We start from the raw sequence: 27,712 nt of genomic DNA on the forward strand, positions 1-27,712 counted from the left end.
CAGTCAGGGCACATGCCTGGGTTGCAGGCCACGGCTCCCAGCAACTGCACATTGATGTTTCTCTCTCTCTCTCTTTCTCCCTCCCTTCCCTCTCTAAAAATAAATAAACAAAATCTTTAAAAAAAGGTATAAAAAAAGAATTTAAAAATCCTTTAAAAGATTTTATTTCTTTTTAGAGAGAGGGGGAGGGAGGGAGAAAGGCAGAGATACATTGACAAGTAAGCAAAACATCCATCGTTTGCCTCTCATACGGTAAGCGCCTGAACCAGGGACCGAAACTGCAGCCCAGGCATGTATGTGTTCTCACAGGGAATCCGACCAGCAGTCTTTCGCTTTGCAGGATGACCCCCAGCCAACTTGGTCACACCAGTCAGGGCAAAAACTCTCTTATTTTCAGTAATTCAACTATGTGATTGCAGTAGGAAGAAAACCACAGTTGGAGACGGCATAACTTTTTTTTATAACAGCTTTATTCAAATACCATTCACATACCATGAATTCACCCCTTTAAAGTGTAGGTTTTTAGTATATTCTAAAGTTGTTGTGCAACTATCATCACTAATTGTAGAACATTTTCATCTCCCCAAAAGAAATCTTATGCCCTCTAGAATTCACTGCCCATTCCCTGTAGCTCCAGCCCTGGCAATCACCAACCTGCTTTGTCTCTGGGGATTTGCCTATTCCGGACAAGTCACATAAATGGAATCGACCGTATGCACCCTTTTGTGGCTGCCTTCGCTCACCTTGCATAACGTTTTCAAGATTTATCCATGTTATATATTGTAACTTCATTTTTATTACCAAATAATATGCCATTGCACAGATAAAACACATTGTTTATCCATTCATCCGTTGATGGGCATTTGCATTTCCAGTTTTGTGCTTTTAACAATGCAATTATGAATCTTAATGTACAAGAGTGTGAGTACAAATGTGTGAGCTTTCATTTCTCCTGTATACTACCTGAGAGTAGAACTGCTGTGTCACGTGGTAGCTCTTTGTTTCACTTTGTGAGGAATTACCAAACAGCCTTTTAAAGTGGCTGCCCCGTTCTACTTTCCTGCCAACAGTGTGCGGGCTCCAAATTCTCTACAGCTTCACTTTTTTTCATTCTGGCCATCGTAGTGAGAGTAAAGTGGTCTCTCACTGTGGTTTCGATGTGCAAGTCCCTAAAGACTGAAAAGCAACTCTTTGTGTGGTTTTGGCCACTTGGGTATCTCTGTTTAAGTGTCCATTCAAGCCTCTCGTAGTGTTCAAATCAGACTGAGCTATGAGTTCTGTAGATGGCCTGGACAGAAGTCCCTGACCAGGCATGTTATCTGCAATATCGTCTCCCACTCTGTATGGTCTTCTCACTTCCTAAGTAATGATTTTTAAAACAGAAAGTTCGATTTTATCTCTTTTCCTTGGTTTGTGCATTTTTTTTTCAGCTCATATCTAAGAAATCACTGCCGAACCCATGGTCACAAAAATATACTGTTTTCTTCTAAGAATTTTCTAGTTTTTGTTCTTAAATGAAGGTCTTAGACCCATTTCGAGTTAATTTTGTATGTGGTGCAAGGCAGTGGATGTAGAGCTTTAACATCTGTTCATTTTTCTCGGGACAGAGGACTGGCCCCCATGGGCCAGGCTCAGAGCTGTGGGGAGGCAGAGTGGTGTTCGCTGAAGTCAGATAGGCCGGAGAGCCAGGAGGAGCTAGGGTCACACGCAGCCTCATTAACCCATAACAGCGGTGGAGAGACGGGGTCAGAGCTGTGCGCTCTTGACTCCGGCTGCAGTGTCGGGAATGGGGCAGGACTGGGGACCTGTTGGAAGTTGTTGCACTACTCAGAGATGACGTCTACCTAGGGGAGTGGCAGCAAGCATGGAGAGAAGGGAAAAGATGCAAGAGAATATTCAAGGATATAGAACGAACAGAAGGTCAGATGATATAGAGAATACCACCTTTGGTCAAAACAAGGTATGAATAAAGTTACTGGTTTTATTCGCAGCTCAAACTAGTTGTGAAAGCAGCTGTTAGAGGCATTCCAAACAGTGTTTGAGCCATGTGCAGCCTCCCACAGGGCTTTCCCAGTACACATTAATGCACACGTTATTCTGTTAAAGCCAGGTTCACCAAATATATTCACCTTCCATATACTTACTTGTATGTAGGTAATAAAACAATATAGGCTTTTCAGTTCTTCAGCCTAGGTTTCTGCTCAAGTAAGTTCAAATGTGTGAGGTTCACTTGTTTATTGATTCTGGTCTATAAAAATGGGAGGTCTCAAAACACCAGAAAGTTTATTCACAGCTAAAAATAACAAAAAAGATTTCTTATTCTCCTGAAATGGAAATTTTATATTTCTATAGTCAAAATAAGAAACAATTTTTTTAAGCTTAAAAAAAAATTAGTTGAGAATTTTGATGAAATTCATTTATTTCAGTAGAATAAAAACAATAAGCAGCATGAAAATGTAAAGTGCTACAGAAAAGCCCCACAACACACAAAATTGGGACGGTTTCATTTGCTTGAACACTTAACAGGTGAAACAGACATTACACATCTTTTCAAGCATGCTATTGTGACTACCTTGGTAGGTAGGCAGGTACTATGCTGGCCAAAGAAAAAGTCACTGAGCTACCTTAATCCGAGGACTGGGGAAAGGATGAGTCCTAAGTCTTTACCTGCCAAATCATACCTCCGGTTTTGACCATATGCTGTACATAATGGGGTAAAAGGGGCTTTAAAAAATAATAGTTTTACGAAGAGGCCCATCAGGTGGGGTTTCAGTAGGAATGGCCCCGAAGATCAATTTTGCTCAAGAACTCCATAATGGGGGGCAGACGGACAACTTAAGGATTTTTAAGTAACATGTTAGCGCCGAAAGGGAAGGAGTATTAAAGATGCCACTTTCAGATATGTGTATCAGGTGTGCACAAATAAACCCCAACACAAACAAGGAAGTGGCCTGTCAGCTGACAAGTGAGGGAAGAGAGGCTAATCAGATGGAAGAGGACCGGCACAATGCGACACCTTCTTGGCTTAGTTGATTTGAAGTAAAAGTACATCCCATGGAAACATGCAACAAGATCACACAGATCCAGAAGCTGGCTCAGGTGTGACTGAGAGGAAGTGGAGGGGGGCTATTCCTAGCACAAGATCCATCTCCACGTGTGCTGAGAGCATGGGGATTTCCTTCTCCACGATAATATTACCTGGCCTTCCAGGGTCAGTGGCCTCTGGTTAGGAGACCAGTGATGACTGAACCAATATTTGTAGTATCTTGTGTTGTAAACCAAGACTTCAGAATGCATTTCCTCATGGCAATAAAGTTATAAAATGGTAACCTATCGTTTTCCTGACATACGAAGTCTTCATAAAGTCCTTGGGCTTTTTTAGACTTTACCAACTACAGCTATAGATATAACAGAAACAATCTGCAAACGCTTTTAAAATGTTCAGTTATTACAGTTCAAGATGATGACGTATTATACTGTAGCACACAGTATGCTCTTCCTTTAGATGCAAAGGAAAGTGGCTCTGGGAAGGGCTCAGGAACAGCGTCTGGCAGGCACCAGCACCCACATCTCCTGCAGGAGTGCACACTGTGTGCACTTTAAATCACTTTACGTCTATCTTGTCCATAATTTCAGTTAGTTAAAACCACATCAGGACTTTATGGATACCATCCCCCAAATTATTCAAGATACATTATGGACAAACTTTTGTGGACTGGTCTAGAGCCTAAATACCATTTACAACGACATGTAAAAAAATTAACTTACAAATGTACTTTGAGAGCATAACCTACCTGGAAGCTGTGGATTGCCTGTATTTATATAAAAATTAAATCTGCACTAGCAATACTCTCAAAGAGTGTCTCCCATGTTGCCACTGAACATGCTGAAGGCAATGTTCTTCTGTGATTATATGTTCTTGCTCAGCATTATGGTGGTAAAATCATCTACCAGAGGATGTGGGACTAGCTTGCACTATGTTATATACTGATTTTGCACTGAAAATTATTTCTTGGGCTTTGATTAGGTGGAAAATTCCAAGTAAAGTTTTTTCTAATTTCTATCATTGTTGCTTGGGCCCTGAGCTCTTCTATTAATATGGTTCATGAAATAGTTCAACATGATGCATATTTCAGAATAATTAAATTTATAGTGATTACAAAGGTAGGCATATATACATCTCAAAAGATATACAATTCAAAGCAGACCACTCAAATCTTAAAATACTCCCATTTAACTTCTGGGATAAAATTAAGTGATTTCTGGCTTGGACCCTTCCTTCCTTAAAACACAGATCTATAGAGGATTGCTTTCTTTCTTTTTAAATCTTATGTGCTCACTGGAGAGAATGGGATAAAGTACATCAAAGTGGTTACAAAGCATTATTCCCTCTTCAAGTAATATCCGATAACAAAGACGTAATTGCATTTCCTCATAAACGTTTGACTGACAGAGTAACTTTCATCGAAGAATGTTCAGGACATAAAGTTTGTCACAGAATGGGTGATCCCAATATGAATGACCTTGTAAGGAAGCTATTGGAGGGGTTTTTGCCCTTTCAACTCTCATCCCTCAATCATTCCACATAAGTAGAAACAGAGTACTCAATAAATGCTATTGAGTAACTACTAATACTCAATGGAACTTAAAACACTATCTTTTATCCAAAAATTTAAAAGGGCTATACAGAAAACTATCACAAATTTACATAAAGAAGCTGAGATAAGAGAAATAACAAATTATTTCCCTGTAAAGCAGGTCATATAGTGAGACAAAGGACTTGACTTCCAGTCCCTTAAACTGAGCAGGACACAATCTGAATGTCTAGCTACATTTATATTGAATTTATAAGGATCAAAAAAGGAATGAAGGGTAATACAAAATAATTTTTTGTAAACAATTCTTAGATTATACCCAATGCAGAATGTTTAATGAAGCAGTTGAGTCACAGCTCTTAAGACATAAACCAGTATTATAACTCAAAGTCAAATACGTACTCATTGGCCAGATATATTCGTCGGAATATAAGAGCTGCCAATGCCAAGGTCAAGATGACGATCAACACAGCAGATCCGCCATGATCAGTGTGGTTGTCTCTGGGCTGCTGGCCCTGGATTACGTCCGCTGAAGCAGACGGCCTTCTCTGACTCTGCTGCTGGGCCCTGCGCTGTCGAGGACTCATGGAGGTATTCTTAGCTACAGGTTGGACGGGTTGTTGAAGAGATGCTCCTGAGGGGTTCTGGACTTCATACTAGGAAATTTTCAGAAATTTTGTTTGAAACTGGCAAAGAAAACTTAGACATATACCTATCATCTATTCAAAAGTACAAAGAATCTCAGAGCACTAAACACAACTGAGGACAAAACTACCGTGGATTACCTCACTGTTCAGGCTAATAACTCACCCTTCTGAGTAAGACAGCAACGCAACTTACTCTGAGTACTCACCAGACGGAGGAGGAGTTTACCAGAAATAAGGAAGACAAGGACTTATTCTGTTTTGCCCATATTCTCCATACAGGGCTTTCTACGCTCCCTCAGCTACAACTCCGACAAAATCTGCTAGGCCGCTGGGCACCTCCCTTCTTCAGGAGAGTCCAGGAGAAGCATTTGATTTCTACTTTCTGCTTGAAAATTTGCCATCCTAAATGGCAAAAAAAGGCAACTCTCAACAGTGTGCCTCTCATGAACCATGTCTCTTTCAATATTTTCTTACTGTGTCAACATGCTTCCGCCAGCAATCAAAGAGCAGAAGAAATAATTTCAAACCATATGTTCTGCACAGCAATACTGCTGTAAAAATCCGATGATTAGATGTGGTTTTCAAATCAGGCTTATCCTTCCTCACAATTCTCATCAACTGAACTGAACACAAGTCTAGAAGAACCCCTCAGTATATGTTTGAACTGTTACTTTATGTGATGTCAAGAGCTCCTTGGGTGTGTCCTGAGAAAAATGTGGAGGTGGCTGCAGGACACCCGAGGTGCCTCCACAAAGCACTGGATGTCAACTGCTTTCTGCCCTTCAATGATGCTCCTTCAAAGCGCAACCACAATGTGGTGCCAAGTGAGTCAGAATCTTCATTACAGTTTAGAGACAACAATGCTCTCTAATAGGAATTTCACCATACTTATATAGATACCTTAACTCTACCTGTAATAACCCAATGGCCTCTAATTCTTTTATTGAAAATAAGTTTATACTGATTGTATTAATGCAATACACATTCTTTCAAATAAGAATGTACGTTTTATTCAGAATAACTTTACTGAGCAAATATAAAATATTTTAAATACACCCTATTAGAGAGAAAAATGTAGTATTTAGAAGAAAAAAAGAATTCAATAATATAATTCAAATACTTTTTTAGAAAGGTAAGAGGATAGGCTTTAAGCTGTCAATATCTATAACAATCAGGAAAAACCTGCTCATCTCATTTACCTAAAGAAATAACATTTCAAATATGACATTCATCCCAGCATTAAAAAGCTTAAATAATCTGTACTTCTTAAAACGATCCTTTGGGAGCACTCAACTGTAGTGACCAATAACACAGCAGAAGAAATGAACTGCTGACTTCGAGTTAAAAATATGTTAGTGCTGGTACTGAATTAGAGTTGCATGAACTTGGACTTCCATACTACTTGCCGAAGAGAGCAGATGCACAAAGCTGCAGCGTTTTAGGAAGTCTCACACTGACACAGGTGTCATATAGTGACTTAATAAATACTCATTGAGTTGAACTGAGTTACAGCAGCCAATAAAACATTCACTTTGAAATATCCCATTCTTTCAATTGCTCAGCCAAGCTAACTCTAGCTGAGAAAGCAAAAGTACTGAAGGCTGATAAAGGGAGATGGGTTCTTAAGGAAAATTAAAAAAAATACGAGGTCCTATCAACCCAGAAATCAGCACAAGAGACTGACTCAGCATAAAGCTTTTGTTTTACATATGCTATTTTCCCCATTAGTTTGAGGGGAGAACATTACCCTGCCTGCACACCTGAGTGAAACAGGAAGCCTTATCATTACTGAAGTGGCTGCCTTGGCCACTTCATACACATGACCCTGAAAATTCATTCAACCTCAGACTCAGCTTCCACATTTGTACAATGAGGCTAATATCTAATTCAGTATTGTGAGATTAAACAGGATAATGATATAAAGTACTTAAGATACACAATTGCTTATTAAATGCCAGTTATTATTAATATTATTACTATTAACCAGATCTAGGTTACAAAAAAAGTTATGAGTTTACTAAGACAGCTTTTTGGACCTTTATTAGTATGATTAATTGTAGTTAGAACAACAATCCCTTAAAACATAGGGATTAAAACAATCCCTAAAAATCATTTAGATGATATTTTAGTACAATACATGTACTTAATGGAAATATTTATAAAGATATATTGCTTTAATTAGTTTCCATATTTCGGGTGCCTTTTGGATAATATATTACTGACTAAAACCTAGTGCTGCAGTATCATAAAATTCTAAAATTTCTCCTATTTAAAACAATCACATCAAGGGAAAACTCTAACAACCCAAGTTTATGCAATAGATCCTGAGAAACTTAGTTTATTTGGAGTCAAAGGACTAATTGGACTACATTTTTATAGTTCATATTGAACTGCCAAATGGAGAATCAAGCTGGCTTTAGCATTTTCAAAGTGCTTTAAGCTTGGCGGTAGGCCCGACTGGTGTAATTCAGTGCATTGGGCATCGTTATGCAAACCAAAACATCACCAGTTTGACTCCCATTCAGGGTACACGCCAGGTTTGTGGGCCAGGTCCCCAGTAGGGGGCACACAAGAGGCAACCATACAATGATGTTTCTCTCTTTCTCCCTCCCTTCATCTCTCTCTAAAAATAAATAAATAAAATCTTGTTTTAAAAAAGATTGGTGATAGAACTTCTAAATCTTTGTTGTTTGCCTACACTTGTCCAAAGGCATGTCACAGAATAAAGACTTAAGTCATAATAGTTTCCATTTCCTCAACTATGGTGAAGCAACCGTTTCTGGGAAGGTGGACAAATGTGATGTTTTATTTAATTAAATTTAAGTATTTTAAAAAATCATAGTTACAGATAAATTACATATAAATTTTTCTATAATAATCTGGAATAATCATCATCTGTGAGGGAGTTTTGTGTTTACTTTTAATACAAAATGGAATGGCTTATGCAGAACCTCCCTGGGAAAAGGGAAAAAAATCTGACAGGCTGGAAGAACATAAAACCAAATCAGTATTTTTCTCATTTCTACATAGATTAAAAATCTGCATCAACAAGCAACAGATGGCCTAATGTTGTTATCTGCTGTATTTAGACTTCTGGCAATCTCTCGCCCCCTCAGTGCTAAAACAGCAGCTTATCTGGGACTCGATGCAGGACATCTCTGTGAACTTATATTGCACTGGCATGTAAAGCAGCCACCTTAGCCAAAACCAGGTCTCAGTGACCTCCACAATGATCAGATTACAGACTTACACTGAGATTGTATGTAAATGTAATTAAAAGCTTAACTCACAGTTGTAGACAACTTATTATTTGTCAGTGTTCTAACCAGAATTCGTACAATATCTATGAAATAAGTTTAAGTTTTATGTACTTTAAAAATCAAAATGAAAAATACTTCTATAGTAACAACACTGTTGCTTATGCTATCTAATTTACTTAAAATGTCTTGATTTCTTTACCTGTACTACTTTTTTTAAAAACAGTGCTAATCCTAAAATTCATTCATTCAATTAACAAATATGTATTGACCATCTACTATATATATACAAAACGCTATACCAAGCATTGGGGACACAACCCTGATCCTAAAGGAACTTACATTCTGGAAAGTGAGACAGACAATAATTAATTATAAAATAAACGGCATTTGGAGTAAGTATAACCGGAATATGCAACAGGGAAACTTGACACAGATGGAAAATAAACTAAAGACAGACCCAAACGCATCACAAATATTAGGAGATTGTCCTTACAGGAGAAAAAGAGATTACCACTTCCCTCTGTAATAGGATGTTTTTATTTCTAAAAAACTACTTATAAAATAAAAAGCACTTCAAATTTTAAAGGTGAAAACTTAAAACATACCCTGACTAAAATGAATTTATTATGTTCCTCTACAATGCATAAATTTACATGTAGAGCATGTAAAAACAATTTAACGCTCAACATACACTCTTTTCTTGTACTTCCACCTGCAGTTCTCCAAGAACTTCCTTCACACCACCCCCTCCCCTGCCCTCTTCAATCAACTTCTCGGCCATCCTCACTCTCTGGACAGCAGAGAGCCACTCAACCCCACTCAGCCCCATTTTACAGTAAGTTATTCCTGAGTAAAGGGCAAACCTGCATTTGCCCAGCTTCTGTTCCGATTTTCCTGACCCTTTAAAACCTCTATAAACTGGGGTGAGGGGGAGAATTTGGTTACTCTGCCAAACAACCTGTCACCAAAAAGACGCCAGAAGACAGTTCATCTCTTATATAAAGTCAATGTTTTTCCCCATAATCTTAATTATTTAGCAACAATTCAGTCACATTTCCTCATCAGTCTCTCTCAGGGCCTAGTCGCCTCCCCCCAGTAATTAGACAATAGATCGATCAGGGCACAGTGAACAGCAGCCACAGCATTCATTCAACCTTTCATTAGGTAACTACCTATCGGGCACTTAACCACACACAAGGCAGCAGTGTCCCGTAGAACTCTGTGCAATGATGGTAATGATCGATACCTGTGCTGTTCAATACGGAAGCCATTAGCCACACATGGCGATGAATTACGTGAAATGTGGCCAGTGTGACTGAGAAACTGAATTTTTAATTGAATTCAGAATAATTTAAATATAAATTTAGATAGCCACATTGGCTAGTAGCTACTATACTGGACAGAGCAGGTCTAAGGCAGATCTCTTTCTCCAGTCCTCTATTATAGTCACTGCCTTCATGCAGCTTCACAGACCTGCCAGAGACAAACTGTCTTTTTAGGAAGTGGTTAATGTACATATATTTTGTTTTATCTAACTATAGCACTATATTGAAGCTAACTTTTCTGAGAAATATACAGAGAATCCCAGAGGAACAATAGGAGCTAAAAATTATTTAGTCTAGCCCCATTTAACAATAAAAAAACCCCCAGAAGGTGTGAATAACTTTCTCAAGAAAATATAGTAATTCATGAGAGGGAGAGCTGGGCTAGAATCCAACTGTTAGGAAAACCAGGTATTTCCTCTAGGGATCTCCTACTACTGCAAATAATGATAATGACATAGATACGCATCCACGTAAAAGACAAGAACCATACCGATGTACTGGCTGCAGCACCCTGGAATGTTGTAGGTACACTGTCTTGTAAATCATTTAGTGAAAAAGAGTGGTTTAAGTCTGACTCAGCAATAGTCTTTCCAGATGAATTGACTTCTGCCTATAAAAAAGATAATACCCAAGAGCAGTGTCACAAGAAGAAACATACAGAATAACCCCAAACCTACCACATTCCCTTTCTTAGATTTACTGTAATTGCTGCTTTAGCACGAACATCAGTCAGTTCAATGTTGGGCACTCCTGGTTCCAACACTATGTGAGGTATTACAGAAAGGCACGCAGACAACCCCTGTTGTCGAGGAGACGTTACTTGGCGAGGGACAAAACGAACACCTATGGCTCACAATATACAATTCCAAAAATCTCTAAAACCTAAAGTTTGTGTAATTTTCAGGCAAAGCCTGACATGTAGGGCTATTAACAGTCTTTATTCTACATTAGTGCAGATATCCCCAGGTTTGCTGATGAAATATTAGTGAATGTGATTCTGGGGAACTGCCCCAGATCCCGCGGTGAGTATTAGTGTGCAGTGTGCATTTGATATTTTCTAAAATCTGAAATTCTGAGTACAAAACATATCAGGCCTTAACATTTTTAGAAAGCAATTTTACATACAACAGGAATCTTCAGAAGGAAGAAAACAACCAACATTTACTAAGCACCTCCTCTTTCAAGTACAATAAAATAGAAGGAAAAATTTCTCCCAAGAACTGGACCTCGGAAGGACAGACAGGATACAGAGAGGTAGAGAAGCGAGAGGAGATATGTTGCTCAATGCAGGCTGACATTGTTTTATGAAACTAATTAAATTATAGAAGTATTTATATGTTTGGGTAAAATATATGCATGGAAAAAGTGATGTAAGGGAGATATACCAAAATAATAACAGTAGTTATTTCTTGACATTAGGATTATAAGATTATTTTCTTATTCCTTATCTGTATTTTCTATAATAATAGCTAAAACTTCTTAAGCACCAGGGACAGGTAAATACACGTATTAACTCTCTTAATCCTCATAAGAATCCCGTAAGATAAGTAATGTTATTATTTACAGGTGAGAAAAAGGTGGTTAAGTAATACGTCTGATGTCCTACTTCTAATAAACAGCAAAGCTGGGATTTGAACCCTGATTGTATACCAGAGTTCAAACTTTAAACAACTATGCTATATAATGCCTCTGTGAATGTACATTATTAGCTTTGTAATTAGAAAACTATTTGTAAAAACCTTATTGCAATAGGACAATATTATTTTACTTTTGAAAGTAAATAAAAGGGCTTCAGCCCTAGCTGGTGTGGCTGAGTGGATTAAGTGCTGGCCTTCGAACCAAAGAGTCATGGACTCGATTCCCAGTCAGGGCACATGCCTGAATTGCAGACCAGGTCTCCCGTAGGGGGCATGTGAGAGGCAACCACACACCAATGTTTCTCTCCTTCTTTTTCTCCCTCCTTTCTCCCCTCTAAAAATAAATTTAAAAAAATAAAATCTTTAAAATTAATTAATTAATTAATTAAAAAGGGTTTCACAGTTTGATTCTATTTACCAATTTAGAGTACCTTAAAACTGATTTGTCTAGCCAATTCCTTGGCTTCTTGGTCAGCCTTGCTGGAATCGCTTCCTGACTTTAAAGGCAACAGGACATCCTTCATGGTGCAGCCACATCCCTCACAACAGAAATCTTGTGATCTGGTAGGAAATAATTTTTTTGATGAGAACAAATCAAATGAGTGAATATTAATGCAAGACACTCAAATAATGAATGTTTTAAATTTTTATAAAAAGAACACTGGATAAGCCCGTATCATCACATTTATCTACATGTGAATTAGGGAATTATGGCAATTATAGTTCTGAGACACATACGCAAGTTATGTTGGTATTAAAAAAATTATGTCAGTTATATCTCAATATTTTTACAAATCTAACTTTAGCCCCGGCTGGTGTGGCTCAGTTGGCTGGGCATCTTCCCACAGAGCAAAAGGTCACTTGCCTGGGTGGCAGGCCCAGTCTCCAGTTGGGAACTTGTTTCTCTTTCACACCACTCTTTTTCTCCCTTTCTTTCTCCCTCCCTCCCCATCTTTCCAAAAATAAATAATTAAAATCTTTTTTAAAAATCTAACACTAAAAAAAAACCTGACTGGTGTGGATCAGTGGACTGAGTGCCAGCCTGCTGTCAGGGCACATGTGTGGGCCGGGTCCCCCGCTGGGGGCCTGCGAGAGCCGACCACTAGATCTCTCTCTCACACATAGATGTTTGTCCCTTTCTCCCTCCCTTCCACTCTCTCCAAAAATAAATAAATAAAATCTTTAAATTAAAAACAAAGCACAGGAGACATTATTAAAAAAAAATTGGTCTAAGATTTCATTATTTTCCCAATATACCATCTAAAGAAAAATCAGCTTTAGATTTATATAACAAAAGATAAACCATACTTTGCTATGTATAATGTGCTCCCATGTATAATACACACCCATGTTTATAGTCCAAACTTTCAGGAAAAAAATCTTTCATTTTAATTTTTTAATTCAAAATTTTATTTATATTTAGAAATAAAACCAATTATCATATTCTAGGGTATTACTTTGCATAGAGATATCATTATTGCTTTCTAGAGTTATACTTTTAATGCATAGGCATAAATAAAAGAATTAAAAGCATTTATATAATGCTCATCCTTACCTTAACCTCAAAAATTTGGGCAAACAGGTATGTATGATACATGGCAAAATACAGTAAACTGTCTAATTACACTGTCCTCAAGAGCGCACATAACAAGCCTGTGAAAAGTCCATTAGAAAGCTCAAACTTTTTTTAACAGAAACATATTTAAACAGTAAAGAAGTCAACTAGAAACAGAATTTACAGATATTTCCAGGGGGGAAAAAACTCACAAATCCCAATAGCAGTACAAATCTAAATAGTAGTAAAACTTGAAATACAAAAAAATTCATGGAAAAATCCTGATTCTGAAATTTATCACTGATTATATTAAGAAGACACTCAAGGTATTTACTTAATATATAGAATGGGTTCTAATGCAAACTAGAATATACACATTGACAAGTCTAGAATAAAAAAACAATTTTTTTCTTTTTACCTTGTACACGAAATGAACTGGATAAAAATACCAAAACAGAAAGCCAACAGAGAAAATCAAGTAAAACAAATGTCATATACTCAAAGTACATATTATAATTTGTGAACAGTTGTTATAAGTAAGGTATACCCCAGAATTTGGGAATAAGTTTAAAAAGAAAAGTGATTGATGAAACTAGAGAGTCTACTAAATACTCCAGACACTAAAATCTCCTTGATTTAACAAACACCTGTGAAAAGCCTACTCAGGGCTGTGCCAGGGTAAGAGAAGCTATAGGGGTGGGCAAAAGTAGGCTTAGTTGTTCATATGGAAAATAATAATACAAGAATAAACTGTTTCACGTACTCACAACTGAGAACCTACTTTTGTCCACCCCTGTATAATTTAATTCATGGGATATGTTTGAAGAGTGGTAGGCAACAGAATCCAAAACAGGAAAATGATCAAAATAAAGAATTACTCTCAGCACTACTCCAAGGAGAGAACACTCTAAATCTAATGACTAATATGGGTTACAAGGACAGAATGCACCTGAAAGAAACTGAGAAGACAACACCACTAGGAAACCACAACTCAATAAAATCTCCTTTTCTTTAGTCCAGATCATTCACTGAGCACTTGCTGTGAGCCAGATACAAAGGTTGATAAGTGGATTCCCTCCATGCCCTCAAGAAGTTTTCAATCTTGTGGAAAGCTACATTAATAATGGCTCTAGTTCTTTTCCATCTGTCATACTGTCCAGGTGGAGACAAGTGACCTGTACTATTTTCTAGAAGATACCTCCCACTGTAGTTTTGTTTTTAATTGATTTTAGAGAGGGAGGGGAGGCAGGGAGACAGAGAGAGGGAAACAAACATCAATTTGTGATTCCACTTTATGCATTCATTGGTTGATTCTTGTATGTACCCTCACCAGGGATCAAACCTGCAACGTTGGCCTATCAGGATGACACTCTAACCAACTGAGCTACCTGGCCAGGGTCCCATTGTAGACTGATATTATCAATTACTTTCTAAAACCAGAGAGCATGAAATAAATTCTTTAGACTCAGCTCAACCCTGAATAAACTGGTACAACTGAATTTCTAAAATAGCAAAACTAAGCAGCCATTTTCCAGAATAATATTTAGTTCTTAAAAGAAAAAAAATGCAAAACTTACTTTTTGGCAAGTGCTCTTCTTTCCTCAGGTGTGTAATCTAGAGAACCTATGGCTCCCTCTCCTTTCGTTGGCATAAACCCAATGATGGCTAATAATGCTGTTCTTACTGAAATAAAAAGTAAACATCAATCTAAATTGCTTTGTAAAAGGATCTGGGTTTACTCTGGGAAGAGAACAAAAGACTCAGGCTTTCACTAAAGAGGTACAGGTAGGATGGCTGTAGTAAAATGGTGGCCAAAATCCAGACAAGGAAAAGCATTTTTATTATTCATTCAATAATATCAAGTTACTTATCAAAGTTTCAATCTCAAGAAGGTATTATGCTTTATCATTATGAATTGACTAAAGTTGTGCAAGATATATCCACTTTAAATTAGTACTCACTACTCCATGAAGGCTGCCAAGTTTCAGGATGATGTCCTGAGATGCTCAAACAGATTTTCTTGCCTACTTCAAATCGTCCATTAGCCTTAGGAATAAATAAAGCATTTAAAAATTATAAATGTGTTTCATGTCTTACATTTTATTAGTATAAATATATTTTACATATAAATAATGTTTAAGATAATTTTAAAAGAATGTAATCTTTAAGGGGATACAGATTTTTGTCCTCTTAATAGCACTGCACAAATATTTGTTGGATTCTGAATGAATAATACAAGTTGTTTTTACAAGTTGAAGCACCTTTTTGAAACTGGATTATATAGCTGAAATCTAAACAATTGGTATATAGAGATGTTTTGATGTCCTCCTCTGTGCCTAGTATGGTGCAAGGCTCTGTAAAGAGTCTAAAAAAAGATTAGGGTAAAACCTAAGGACACAGTACCACCTAACTAGATAACGGTGAGGAAGGCTCTGAGGGTGGGAGTGATTTTCAGAAGGATGGTATACTTTTATAAGAAAGGAACTCAATGGAGGAAGATCAGAGATAATGATTTCAGTTTTGGACATGAATTTATTTTCATGGTAGAAGCGCTATTGATGATGTCCAGCCACAGGAGAAACACAAACATGGTGATATCAGAAGGAGATATACATATTTTGTACCTGACTTCACAGAGGTAACCACTGAAGCCATTTCACAGAAGTAAGAAATAACATCTGAAGTCCAAACTTGTAGAATACCCACATTTAGGGGAAAAAGAAGCAAAGAGGCATGAAGTCAGAATATGTACTCCACATGCACAGAGAATTTGACTTATTGTCTGCTGCACCTATAGGGCGAATGATGCGTATTTGATAAATATTTGTTGAATAAAGGTTGGAAAAGAGAGGAAAGTTTTCAAAAGCGAGGAAGTGAGCCAGAAAGAACAAATACTGGAAACCAGGGGGAAAGGCTGATTCTCAGCCACTGTGCAAAGTATGACCGTACCATTGGTTAACTCTTGAAATATTTCTGTGCTTGTTGGTGAACAGCTGCTGCTCCAACCACCCTCCCCCGGTCTCCGCATGCGTCAGCCCCTCTCCCTCAACCACTTGGCTCCCCCCACAACCTAGCACAGCAAAGTGACTCCTGACACAGCAGGGCTCCTCCAGGACCCTGCTCCAGCCCTACTGCCCACACTAACGATTCTAAATGTCAATTCAGATTTGTTAGGCAGCTTCTGTATGAAAGGAACTTTATAAAGTATGATTACATTTACCATACACAACCTTTTGACAGAAGGAAAAAAACAAATTTCAAAGAGATTATGTAACCTGCCTGTGGTGTAATAGAAATAGCACTGGTCAGAAGCCAGGTCTACTGGCTCCAAAACTAATGCTTTTCCCATTACACTAAACACAGGTAAAAAGCAGCATTAATTTGGTAGTTATTAATGAGCACCTTCTGTCTCACTATTTGCTACCCCATGAAGTGTCAGATGTTTAATTTAGATGGAACAGGATAAAGCCTGAAAAAGGCAGTGGATTTTTCAAACTAATCTTCGAGATTAGTGCAGTAAGTACGTGTGGAAACCAGACCACAGCAGTCTACACTAGAGTAAATGTGCCTTGAAGCTTTCAAAGATAAAAACGAGACAACATCAAGTGGTAAGCAGAGATAAAGAAAGGTTTTCATGTTTGTTTTTGCTTTATTCAAGATTGGGGAGACTTGTAAATAAAAGGAAATGAGGGAAGGAAAGCTTAACAATTAAGAGAGGAATTTATTGCCCTGGTTGGTGTGGCTCAGTGGATTGAGCGCTGGCCTGTAAACCAAAGGGTTGCCAGTTCGATTTCCAGTCAAGGCACATTCCTGGGTTGTGGGCCAGGTCCCCAGTTGGGGATGTACTGGAAGCAACCACACAGTGATGTTTCTCTCCCTCTCTTTCTCCCTCCCTTCCCCTCTCTCTAAATATAAAGAAAGAAAATCTTTAAAATAAAAAAAAGAGAGGAATTTACTGATAGAACACATCCCAGGAAAGAGAAAACTGGATTAATATTTTTCCTTCACATGGAGATAAAATATGTGAACACATATAGAAATCCTAAGGTATAAACAGTAATAACATAGCAAACATTTATTGAGGACTCTGCATCACTTCTTCTAAGAGCTACACATAAAAATGAGGCAACTGAGCAGCAGACGTAAGAACAGTGAGAGGTTGGAGGAGACGACAGACTAATAGGCACAGTATCTTTACCTACCCTTTACTGAGCTCTTCCCATGCCCCAGACACTGCCTAGCCCTCTGCATATGCTGGTTCATTGAATTCTAATAACATGCTATGCTAATTATACATTAATTAGCATCAATAATTCCTATAAATTATTTTTGGGGAAAAAATTATAGTACCAAGGCCTGACTCCCAAAAGCAAAACAATAATAATGTTCCACTTTATTTCTTATGTAAGTGATTATGTTGACCATGTTTTGAAGCCACCATGAAGACTTCAACAACAGGCATCCCAAAAAGCCAAGAACCCTTACCGTCAGAAGAATAATGCTGGGTGGTTTCATGGGGTACTCTGGTGGGAGTACTATTCGTCCATGATAAACTCCTCCATCAAAATCAGAATCTGGCGGCCCTCTCACTGTGAAGTGCCATTCAAATAGGTTATCCTGAATAAAACCAATAACCGACAAGGAAGCAGTAACATTAAAAGTTGGATCGTTTTTATTAATGACTATTAGAAACATAACTGGGTGAGAAAAAGTGTTTTATATTATTGTTAGAACAGTTTCTAATGCACAAAATGTCTCAAGTATAAAAATTATAAATAAAAGCTATTTAATCTAGCTTTCATGTCCAATAACTGCTAGATCTCTTCTAAACAAATGCGCTTAAAAATGTCTGACCCTTGTTATATATTCATAAATAAGATTATAAATTTAATTAAGCAAAATATTACTCCTTCAATTCTAATTAGTGGTAATTATTATACAGTTAATCCTTGAATAATATGGATTTGAATTGCACGGGTCCACTTATATTTGAATATTTTCCAATAAATACATACATTACCATAAATGTATTTTCCTTATGATTTCCCTCATAACATTTTCTTTTATCTAGCTTATTTTATTGTAAGAATATAGTGCCTAATACATAGAACATGAAAAATATGTGTTAATTGACTGTCTATACTATTAGTAAGGCTTCCCAGTCAACAGTAAGCTACCTTAGTAGTTAAGTTTCTGGGGAGCCAAGTTATACATGGATTTTCAACTGTGTAGGATTTCGGGACCCAACCCCTGTATTGTTCAAGGGCCAACTGTATAATCAAATAAGTAATTAAAATGTGGATTATTTTAACAGTCTTTAAAAATTCTTCCTCACAGACACCTAAGTGCTTATTTGGGAGGGGTCAGGGATATTAACACATATGCTATCAACATCATCTACAATTACCAAGTACTCCACAGTTTGCGAAATCCTTGTGTATACATTATTACATTTTGTTAGTAAACCAGACTGAGCATCTTTAAATACCCTTCTTTTACAGATGAGAAGACTGAAGAGAGAAAAAGCCCAGGCCAGCTGCAGAGATTCCCTCAAGAAGCTAGGTCGTCCAGACAGTAAAAAAGTATTGGGTTCTTTCCACTTCCCCTCTCTCCTTCATTTTCAAGACCTAAAACCAATTTAGCCTCTGAGACCCATTTTATAGAGACCAGAAATCAGCTTCTTCTAAAATGTCTGATTCCAACTGGGTAATGAAATACTCAGGAAATACTGGGAGTAAAATATATTAATAAACCACATCAAACACATCTGCAATGACTCAAAGCAATGAAAAACAATTTTAAGGGATTTGTATAAAACATTAAAATCCATATGTAGAAGATGGACACACAAACTAACCTCCAAAGGCTGCGCATGGTAATGATCTGTGGGATCTTTCAGTTCTGCTGCTTCTTTCATTAAACGTTTAACAGCTAAAATAAAATTCATAAGATAGAGACATTTAAAATATATGTTACCAAGTGATTAGCACAGATTTACACACCTAACGAAAAAGTTTCTATTTTACAAAACATATATAGAGTACTGGTTCAACTGAGTGAAGGTTTAATTATGGGATAATAGTAATCGGAGGGGGAGAGGAAATGGTAGCTAGAAATGAGAAGAGATATATTCAATTAAACATATAGGTAAGTCTTATAAAGACACTATTTTTAAAAAGATTTATTTATTCATTTATTTTTAGAGAAAGGGGAAGGGAGGAAGAGAGGAAGAGAAACATTGATGTTCGAGAGACACATGATTGGTCGCCTCTCACGCACCCCCCGCTGGGGACCTGACCGGCAACCCAGGCCTGGGAATCCAACCCACGACCTTTCTGTCCGACCTTTCTGTTTGGGCCCTCAATCCACTGAGCCACACCAGCCAGGGCTAACTTCCTTTTTGAAATGATTCTTCAGCTTAATTAAAACCTCTGATCCACTGACCCCACAACTTCCTTTACCCTACCTACCCTTACATTCACTTCCCTCTTTATCTACACTCTTGGCCTTAGGGTCTCCTCTTCCATCCTCCCCTAATAAAATTCAATTCCAGCTGATCCAACCCAACCATCTTTTTATATGGTGTCTATACGCAAACAGCTGAGCATTACTGAAGGGGGTAAGAGTCACAGAGGCAGGCACATTGATGCCATTAGAGTTATTAGCAACATCCTCCATTGCCACCCTAAGTTCCTCTATTTCCCTAGTAAGCTCACTGGCCCACTCTTGCCAACTAGCACCCTAAGGCTGTTTCACACCTATTTACTTACTTATCTCTCTTCTCTTCTACCTCTTTCAGTTAATGGCACAGCCTTTTACTTCCATGATAAATCACCCTACCCTGCCCTCTTTTCATCCCTACTGGCTCTCAAATGCCAATCCTTTGATTGCAGCCCCTCCCACCTCAAGCTTCAGGTGCTAAAAAATGTCAAGATACTGGTGTAGGATAGCAAAGCCATAAAAAAAGACAGGCACCCAAGGCTCCAGGAGACTCTGCTTGAAAACCAATTGATGTTGGTCTATAAGAGAGGCAAGCACCAGGTGGGCATGTAAGTTCACAACAGACATTAGAGAAAAGAGGTCAGGTACTGACATCTGAAAGACAAAAGGAATTAAGCAGGTGGGTATGAATAGGTAGAGGAAACAAAAGTAAAATGTGTGGAGACATAAGGCAGAAAGTTATCAGGAGAGGTTAACTAAGAAGCAACTCCCACACAATATCACAACTCAGTATGTATCAGGACTTTTGCATAAAATTTCATTTTAATCAAGGGTTCATAAGGTAAAAAAAGAAGTTCTTAAGTCATTATCTCATTTCATAATAATGAATATTCTTTTCCATCTCCTGCTCTAAACTAGGCCCCTGTAGGCAGAGACTTTGTTCACTTGATCATCAAATATTTATTACTGAGCTCATACTAGATCCTGTATCTACAACCAAGATAAAATAGTTTATCAAGGAGCTTATAAGCTTGAGGAGGAGGAGGGAGTAAACACAAAAGAGCATGTAAATACTATATTAGAAACATGTGTTATACATACTATATATGTTCTATAGTATAGAACATTCTTCCAGCAAGTTCTAGACCCTCCACTTCTCTCTGCGCCAGACCTTCACACGTACAGGTTCCTCAGCCTGCAGCTGTTCCCACCCCCAGCCCCAACCAAATCATCTAGACTGGCTCCCACCAAATCTTCAAATAACTTCCTCAGGAAGGTGTCCCCAACACCTTTCCTTGTCCATCCTCCGAGGAGTGACTGGAGAGTCCCATCTGGACAGATACAAACTCTGAGGAGCTCTGGGAGGGGAGTGGAGACCAGGAACGCTCTCCCAGTTGCTCTAATGCTCAGTCAGGTTTGGAAGCCACTGCCCTGGACATTAGGTTGAGTGTCCTTACTAGAAGCCCCCATAACACTATGTCTCCCAGCTTTTATAAAGTTCATTCCACTTGTAATTATTTAACACCTGCTAAACAATCTACTTCACTGCAGTCTCTTCAAGACTTAGCACACAGTCAGCACTCAAATATTAATTGAATTAACTTTTATTATCTTCCCCCAACAAATCTCTTTCCAAGGATCTTATTAAAGGCAATGTTTTCCAAACTTATTTGACAGTAAGATAAAATCCATGATTCAAAGAAAAGCTTAGGAGAACCTCAATATGTAAAACAGGTAACAGCTGTTTTGGCTAAAGCCAGGACAAGAGAGGGCCTTCAAGCTATTTACCTTCCCTCTACCTGTTCTATCAAAGGGGACCACAGAACAAAGACTGAAAACCCCTAGTTTAGAACTCATAAAAACATTGTTCTTTTAAATTAATAATATTAGATATAGACACAACCCTGGCTGGTGTGACTCGGTGGATTGAGTGCCAGCCTGAGAACTGAAAGGTCATGGGTTCAATTCCAGGTCAGGGCACATGCCTGGGTTGTGGGCCAGGTCTCCAGTTGGGGGTGTGTGAGAGGCAACCAATTGGACATCAATGACCCTCTCCCTCTCTTTCTCCCTCCCTTGATCTCCAAAAATAAATTTAAAAAATAAAATTATATATAAGTAAAATCATGGACACTATTAGGAATTTAATTTGTTTGGCTGCTGTCAGCAATTAAAGATGCCAAGGCAACTGTTTTTCCTTCATTTTTCATCAGCTAGCAGAATCGGCCTGAAGAGGTTGGATTTTACGTTGCTCCATATTCTTATAGCATTTTCTCTGCCTCCTCCTCGGCTCAGTTCAGTTGGAGAGAAGAAAATAAACATCCAATAGTACCTGAACATTACGAAAGATCTATGAAAGGGTAAGAAATGCTACAAGAATGCATTTAAAGGAAGAATCCTTCACTTAAAAATTAAACATGTTGATTTTATTAGTTCATAGGCCACACAGGCATGTACCATGTGAGAGCTAAAGTCACATAGCCAAACAGAAGGTAAGACCAGTCTAGTGTTTGCATAATTTACTTTTTGTGAAATAACATATAGTATGAATGCCTTAGTGAAAAAGAATGTATAGTCTGGAATTAGAGCTGCATTAAAATACTGGCTCTGATTTCTTAGGCCCGAATCCTTGAACAAGACATTTAATCTTATTGTGCCTCAATGTTTTTACATCTGTCAAATGAGAGTCAGTAATTTTTTCACATAATTTTCCTTTCCTTTTCACCACTCCCTCTTCCCTAGATCACAAGTTATTCAGGTCAGAAATGAACTGGGAGGGATATAAGGCCTTCTCAATAATTCTGTTTCAAAATCAGGCCTTGGGCATATGGAGTTGGCCACATGGCATGGCTGCATGGCTACACGGCTCCCTGGCTCCCAAGGAGAAATATCACTGCTATGGAATAGTCAAGATTCAAAGTACTCACTGGCAACTAGGGCTAATGCATAGTCTGCCACTCCTGATACTCCACCTCTTGCTACCACATGACTAGAGAGAAAACTCCCCCCATCGGCTCCTCTCTTATCTCTTTGCAAGGTTATTCAATGGAATTCTCCGTCATGGTGAGATAAGATGTTCCAGGGCAGGGAAAATTGGTGGAGAGCACCTACATGTCTTCTGGTTTTCCTTTTCATGGAGGACACATGATCACTCTACATCCAAGCTTTAGGCTGCACCGGCCTAGGCACTAGCATTCTGCATATATCCAGGCTAGGTCACTGGGTTAACTTTCAGGTTTGGAGACAAAGCTACACCTGATGGGATCTTTTTTACTCATTTATCTTCTTTTATTAATTCTAGAGAGAGGGGAAGGACGAGAGGGAGAGAAACATAGCTGTGAGAGAGACAACACTGAACAGTTGCCTCTCGCATGCCCCCAGCTGGGGACTCAACCCAGGCATGTGGCCTGATTAGGAATAGAACCAGTGACCTTTTGGTTTATGAGACAATGCTTAACCAACTGAACTACACCAGCTAAGGTATGGAGGATCTTTTGCAGGTCACTCTCATGCATCTATTTCTTTCAGAAAGCAACTATGTTGATATCATCAATCTCCAAAGCATGAGTAAAATACCAAAGAGGCAGGTGTACTGAGGACGTGAACACAATGTCATGCTCCCCAACTGCCTCTTCCTGTTCCCACATGAAGGCAAATGCTTAAGGACTCATGTTTCTGCCCAGAAATACCTGTAAAGGTATCCATTCAATAAACACTTAAAGAATGAATGTCTGGCCCTGGCTGGTGTGGCTCAGTGGATTGAGCATCAGCCTATGAACCCAAAGGTCCCAGGTTTGATTCCCAGTCAGGGCATATGCCTGGGTTGTGAGCCAGGTACCCAGCTGGGGGTGTGTGAGAGGCAACAGATCAATGTATCTGTCACACATTGATGTTTCTCTCCCTCTCCTTCCCCTCTCACTAAAAGTAAATAAATAAAAACCTTAAAAAAATGAATGAATGTCTGAGCAATGGAAATAGAATGACCAAGACCTGCTTCTTGCCCTCTAAAAGCTCACAGCAAGACATGAAAACAATCACAACACAAACAATGACAAAGTGTATACAAATATAGAGACTACCTTAGGTCGAACTACAAGGTTCAGTGGACAACACTGAACCTCAAAGAAGCCTGAAGAATTAAGAGGAATTTCAAATGGATTAAAGGGAAGACATTCCAAGCAGAGGCTTCAACAGGGACAGAGGGTGAGAAGAGCTGTTCCATCTGGGGACACTCAGGCAAAATAGATAGATGGTAAAAACAGAGCATAGTAGTGCCAGGAGATAAGGCCGGTGAGAAAAGCAAAGATCAAATCATTAGCAGCCCTATAGGCCAAGCAAAACAATTTACTTTGAACTTTATCCACAGCTATCAGAAAGCTATTGAAAACTTCTCAATTTGAAAACTGATCTAATCAGGTTTTACAGTATTTTGCCATATATAACGTGTACTCTTTTGCCCAAATATTTCAGGGAAAATAAGGATGTGTATTATATGTGGGTAGTACTAATTCTGTATCTATATAAATGTTTTTAATTCTTTTTAAAATTTCTTGTACTTTGTATCTGATCTTGTGTTTTATAATTACTTGCTACATAAAATTCTTGTACAGGCCCTGGTCGGTGTAGCTCAGTGGATTGAGCTCAGGCCTGCGAACCAAAGGATCATGGTTCGATTCCCAGTCAGGGCATGTGCCTGGGTTGCAGGCCAGTTCCCAGCAGGCAATGCATGAGAGGCAACCATACAGTGATACTCCTCTCCCTCCCTCCTTCCCTTCCCCTCTAAAGATAAATAAATAAAATCTTTTAAAAAATTCTTGTACAATATATTCAAAAAGAAATGCTAAAATTTCTTTATAATACAAAAATCTAGTATCTAAATATGAATAAATAAATAATTGAATTTAAAAAATTAAAATGAAAGTTTTTTTCTGGAAGTTTGGGCCAAAAAATGTGGGTGTGCATTATACACAGGAATGCATTATACATGGTACAATACAGTATTTTGTTTTGTTTTCATTTATCTGGTAGCATAGTGACTGGTTAGATATGTGTGTCTGGTGTATTGGCACCCATGCTCAAATGCCTGTGTGTGTGTGTGAGACAATTTCAGGGTAAAGGGTGGAGTAAAGGAGTATACCAAGAGATCAAAGACGACTCCCATGGGTGCCTGGGGGCTGTCAACCCCTAGCAAAAACTATTAAGGAGAGATGTAAGTTTCGGGGGGGAGAGGACACTAATAATTTTGGTATTTATACCTTGTAGATATTTTTTGGTCTATGGGAAATCAGAGTGAAGATATTAAATCACCATTAATTTCTGTGCATCTACAGCCTAGGAGAAAGATCTGCATTGTACATTAAAGCTTGAGAATGATTAGTATGAAGGTGCAGTTGACATCAAGGGCAAGTGGACAGGACAGATAACTCGGAGGTTTTGGATGGACACGGTGGGTGCCTTTGTACCAGTCTCTGATACATATGCCAATCACCTGCAGAACATCAGCCCCTTCTGAGGAAAGCTGCCACAGTAGGTTCTTTATACATAGGTCTCCTTTCTTTGTACTGAGACCCTACTACCTTGGCCAGAGCAGACCCAAAGAAGAATCAGGGAACATGACCAAGAGGCAACCACTGACAGGCTAGTCAGAGGGCTTATAAGGTGGTCCCACACAGAGGTGTGCCCACAACCACAGTCCATTCCAGAAAATTCATAAAGAAATACATTCTCCCACCTATAAAATGAACTAACATACTATCCACATGCTAGCACACTGGCCGTTAACCAGCTACCTGTATTGTCTTAACTTAATTGTCCCATCCATACTTGTAAGACAAATAAGATAGAAAAAGGATTATATCCCTTACATCATGCAGTGTTTTTAACAACTTCTTCTCATATACAGCACTCTAAAAATATCATAGGACTGAGAATAAAACAAAGGAAGTACTTTCACTACACCTCCTAGAAGTTTCAGCCAGTCCCATAACTTGTTTAATTCACCTTCTCCATGAACCCCAAAGAAGAAAAAAAAAATTTTTAATTTAGTTTAGGCCCTGGCTGGAATGGCTGAGTGGATTGAGCTCTGGGACTGCGAAACAAAGGGTCACCAGATTGATTCCCAGTCAGGGCACATGCCTAGGTTGCAGGCCAGGTCCCCAGTGGGGGCCAAGTGAGAGACAACCACACATTGATGTTTCTCTCCCTCTCTTTCTCCCTCCCTTCCCCTCTCTATAAAAATAAATAAATAAAATCTTTTAAAATAAAATATTTAGTTTAGAACAGTAACATCACCACTGAGGAAATACAACCAAAAACAGGAAGCAATTTATTACACAGCTAGAAGCATGTTGGCCAAAGCTCAGTGTGCTGGCAATAGGTCATACATGTTACTTCAAAAATATACAAATTTCTGGAGAAAATTAAATGCTTATCATAATCTTAGGTATGATAATCTATAAAATTGAGCAATCTCTTCTGATAACAATCTCCATTCCAAATCATACTCATATTTTCATTATCTCTGAGCATTTCACTATGTACTTCAGGAACTGAACTGAAGTACTTAGTACTTCACTAAGTTCCTCAAGAACTTGGTAACATGTGAACAAGGAGTCACCATACATTTTTACCCCAGTTCTACATAAATCTACCACAATCTGAATAATTTAAGCATGTAAACTTAAAATTAAGCTTTTCTTTCCCTCTTTCTCTTTGATCTTCCCCCCACCCCGCCCTGACATTCTTAAGAGATGGGTTGGAGGAGGGAAATTGTGACCCCACTAAAACTGAATTGTATAAATTATTTCTTGGAGCACTCACGGCCTTCACTAGACTTTTAACGGAGTCTATGCCCCGCCCCCAAGTGGTATGACTCATTCTACATACTTGGTCACCTAAGAACATTTCTTAGCCTGACAAGACTGAAGTTAACAGAGCGCTGTTTAATCAATATCCTCAGACTTTTCTGGAGTCTGCATATTCTTAAGTATTAAAAAAAAGAATCAGCCCTGGTCAGTGTGTCTCAATTTGTTAGGGCATCCTCCCATAACTGAAGGGTTGCAGGTCGATCCCTGGCCTGGGTACACGCCTAAGCTGTGGGTTCAATCCTGGTGGGTAGAGGAGGCAAGGGATCAAATCAAAGATTCACAATGTCAACTGTTTCCATAAGAATGTTAACATTGCTGACTGCTACTGAGAAGCTGCTCTTTTGGAAAAAGAAATAAAATAAGAAGCAGTGTTGGTCAAACTATTATTATCTTAGGACTATCATTTAGAGCTGAACTGTGGAGGTTCTCCCTCCTGACAAATTGATCACGGTACAGAGAGAATAAATACCATTTATAATGATTCATTTCAAGCTTGCCTTAATCTAAGAGAGCTGACTGCTTTTCTTACATCTTCATAATGTACCGGAGAAGACTTTGAGGCTAGGATTGGGCTACTTCTGTAAATTAAGTAGGGCCATTAAATACTGGAAAAGAAGTCTATGAATAGATACGAATCATAGTAGTATGACAAAAAGAAAAATCATGGTTAGCACTAAAGTACACGACTCAACTAGTTTTCTTAATTAGCTCTTTGACTACCCAGTTAAATACTAAACATCTCCTTTGTCTGTAATTCTATTCACCCCATATGCTGCAAATAGGATACTTAAACTAAATCTCACACGCGAGTTGAGTCAAACAGTTAATAAAAGTCCGGCGGCAGCGATGGAGAAGAGGACTGTTCAGGAAGCAGTCCAGCAAGGGGCTGTTACTGTTAGACACGGGCATCATCTTTACACCTGTTCTTAGGGATGAGTTCATAACCCAGCTCCTCGCGACGCAGGAGAGGGCGAGTCCGGGTGCCGCGGGGCGCTGGCAGTCCCCACGTCTGGCAGCCGGTGCGCACCCGGCGGTCCTGCCGTGCGGCCTGCACCACTCTGGCGGCCGGCGGTCTAGCGTACAGCACGACAGCGGGACCGGGGCCGCGAGTGGCGGCGGACGCGAGGGGACTGCAATGCCGGCCCGGGAGTCTTGGCTCACTCCGGTCCATCCTGCCAGCGCTGCCCACCGCCCCCAGCCCTGCTCACCCGGACTCTTCAGGTTGTAGCGGGTCTCCATGGCTGGTCGCTGGCCGGGCTCCGGCCTCCACTCCGCGCCGCGGGTGCCCGGGTCTCAGCGCGGCTCGGGCCGTCTGGGCCCCGGGAGCTTCCGCAGACACCGCCCCGCCACGGGCTGGACTGCGGGCGGGGTGCTGAGAGCGCTGGCGAG

The 27,712-nt window shown here is 39.0% G+C and overlaps 1 protein-coding gene across 3 annotated transcripts; it reads right to left on the reverse strand.

Moving 5' to 3' along the window:
* Positions 1–1,109: 1,109 nt before the first annotated feature.
* On the reverse strand, positions 1,110–27,709 carry UBE2J1 (ubiquitin conjugating enzyme E2 J1). Of its 3 annotated transcripts, XM_036024457.1 has the most exons (9): positions 27,532–27,708; positions 18,877–18,950; positions 17,505–17,636; positions 14,981–15,065; positions 14,597–14,702; positions 11,896–12,025; positions 10,318–10,437; positions 7,053–7,058; positions 2,384–5,251 (listed from the first exon to the last, which is right to left on the reverse strand). In XM_036024457.1, exons 1-9 carry the CDS (start codon positions 27,560–27,562, stop codon positions 4,973–4,975), a joined length of 963 nt encoding a protein of 320 aa, XP_035880350.1. In that variant the 5' UTR covers positions 27,563–27,708; the 3' UTR covers positions 2,384–4,972. The 3 variants fall into 3 exon arrangements, with proteins under 3 accessions (XP_028365128.1, XP_035880350.1, XP_035880351.1); XM_028509327.2 differs by lacking the exon at positions 7,053–7,058 and having other exon boundaries at positions 1,110–5,251; positions 27,532–27,702; XM_036024458.1 differs by lacking the exons at positions 7,053–7,058; positions 10,318–10,437 and having other exon boundaries at positions 27,532–27,709.
* Positions 27,710–27,712: the final 3 nt, after the last annotated feature.

The sequence above is a fragment of the Phyllostomus discolor genome, chromosome 4 (assembly GCF_004126475.2).
Source record: "Phyllostomus discolor isolate MPI-MPIP mPhyDis1 chromosome 4, mPhyDis1.pri.v3, whole genome shotgun sequence".
Lineage (NCBI taxonomy): Eukaryota > Metazoa > Chordata > Mammalia > Chiroptera > Phyllostomidae > Phyllostomus > Phyllostomus discolor.

Coding starts and splice junctions, on each gene's coding strand:
- UBE2J1 (XM_036024457.1), bottom strand. CDS start 27,562: ATGGAGACCCGCTACAACCTGAAGAGTCCGG. Junction 18,951..27,531: donor CTACAACCTGAAGAGTCCGG/GTGAGCAGGGCT, acceptor ATTTTATTTTAG/CTGTTAAACGTTTAATGAAA. Junction 15,066..17,504: donor CCAGCATTATTCTTCTGACG/GTAAGGGTTCTT, acceptor TTTATTCCTAAG/GCTAATGGACGATTTGAAGT.